Here is a 1,663-nt window from a genome sequence, read left to right as displayed (position 1 = left end):
AGAAAGAGAGAGAGAGAGAGAAAGAGAGAAGGAAGGAAGAGAAGGAAGGGAAGGAAGGGAAAGAAAAGAAAGAACTCCATTGATATTTTCCTATGTGCTTTTTGTATTGGTTGCTTTTTAGACCTACTATGTGGCTGGCTTTAGCATACTTTGTGGAGCAGGCATTTTCCTTTGCCTTGTTACATCCCTCACTGTAGAATGGATGGGTCTCACAGCTGCCAAAAATCTTCACCACAACCTTCTCAATAAGATAATCCTTGGACCAATAAGGTAAAACAGTGGTTATTTCTCACTCCCACACCTTAAATAATAAAAACATGCATTTTTCAATTTAAGCGAAACGTGAAAGTTTGAAGAATTTCTTTAGTCCTTGAGCAAATGAATAGGGAGCTTCTCATTTTCATGACCCTAAGATGCCCATTAGCAATGCCCAGGTTCCAAATAGTTTAGTATTATCATATACTTCCATCTGTTTATTGCCTAGGTTTTTTGATACCACACCCCTGGGACTGATTCTCAATCGCTTTTCAGCTGATACTAATATCATTGATCAGGTGAGTAACTGGGTTACTTGCAAGTTCAAAAATTAGTTTCGCAATGTAAGGTAAATAGCATTTTAAGATAAAACATAATCCCTATTAACAATAGAGGATTGCCAAAATTTAAATAAAGTCCTACTTGTATTAATATCAATATTATACATGCAAATGATATCTAGAATGAAATATTAAAGAAAAATCTTAACTCAGACTAATTTGTACATGTAGAAGAAGGTACTTGGAGAACTATCATGAAGTAAAGAGAAATAGTAAAGAATGATTGAACGTTAAAAATTTAGATTATAAAAAAATTGTTTTGGTTAGTGTCGTATCAGCATTCACAGTATAAAGTTCTTAAAAGTTTAGTATCCATGCAGAATTTATCTCAGAAGTGAAGGATGGGATGCCAAACTGTCTTAAAGTCCTTTTCTTTTATTAGATTGGTTCCTGAAGCTTCAGATGATGTGATACTTTAGGAAAAATTCCAAGAATGCCCAGTTTAGCCTAAGATCCTTAGGAATCTAAAAGTTTGTTTGAAATAAAAGACATCAAACTCTGAAATTATATCACTCTAAAAGTGGAACCCTTTGGATGACTGAGAAAGGAATTCGTCAAATCCGGCCCTTGCCTTTTCTGACTTTCCAGAGTAGCATTAGGAACACTGAAATGGCCCTCAATTTAGAAAGAGGGTTGATGCATGCAGCTGACTGCAGAGTATGTTGAGAAGTTTTGATGTTTTCATGGCATTGGTATTAGGTCAGACTGCACCTAAAACCTTTCCAAGGAATACATGTTGGAAAAGAAGAAATGAAACACTCATTATTTAGAAGATGAAATGATTGTTACTTAGAGAATTCAGAATAATTAGTAAAATAAGTTGCCAATTAGAAAAGTCAGCAGAGTATCTACATAAGATATATCATATGAAAAGCAGCAACTTCCTCTACACCAATTTAAGAAAATAGTGAAAAACAAACAGAACAGAGTCCTCAGAAATAATACCACACGTCTACAGCCATCTGATCTTTGATAAACCTGAGAAAAACAAGAAATGGGGAAAGGATTCCCTATTTAATAAGTGGTGCTGGGAAAATTGGCTAGCCATAAGTAGAAAGCTGAAACTG

General features: G+C 34.8%; 1 protein-coding gene across 1 annotated transcript in view; it reads left to right on the top strand.

Moving 5' to 3' along the window:
* ABCC9 (ATP-binding cassette, sub-family C (CFTR/MRP), member 9) overlaps nt 1-1,663 on the top strand; it is a 145,992-nt gene that overhangs the window by 99,524 nt on the left and 44,805 nt on the right. Inside the window, exons 28-29 of the mRNA XM_011969874.1 lie at nt 122-270; nt 485-554. Of these exons, the coding sequence (XP_011825264.1) occupies nt 122-270; nt 485-554 (219 nt within the window). The remainder of the gene's footprint in view (nt 1-121; nt 271-484; nt 555-1,663) is intronic.

This window comes from Mandrillus leucophaeus, unplaced genomic scaffold (assembly GCF_000951045.1).
Source record: "Mandrillus leucophaeus isolate KB7577 unplaced genomic scaffold, Mleu.le_1.0 Scaffold918, whole genome shotgun sequence".
Taxonomy (NCBI): Eukaryota; Metazoa; Chordata; class Mammalia; order Primates; family Cercopithecidae; genus Mandrillus; species Mandrillus leucophaeus.
The sequence above is the reverse complement of the archived record's forward strand: the minus strand, read 5'-3'. Positions and strand labels throughout refer to the sequence as shown.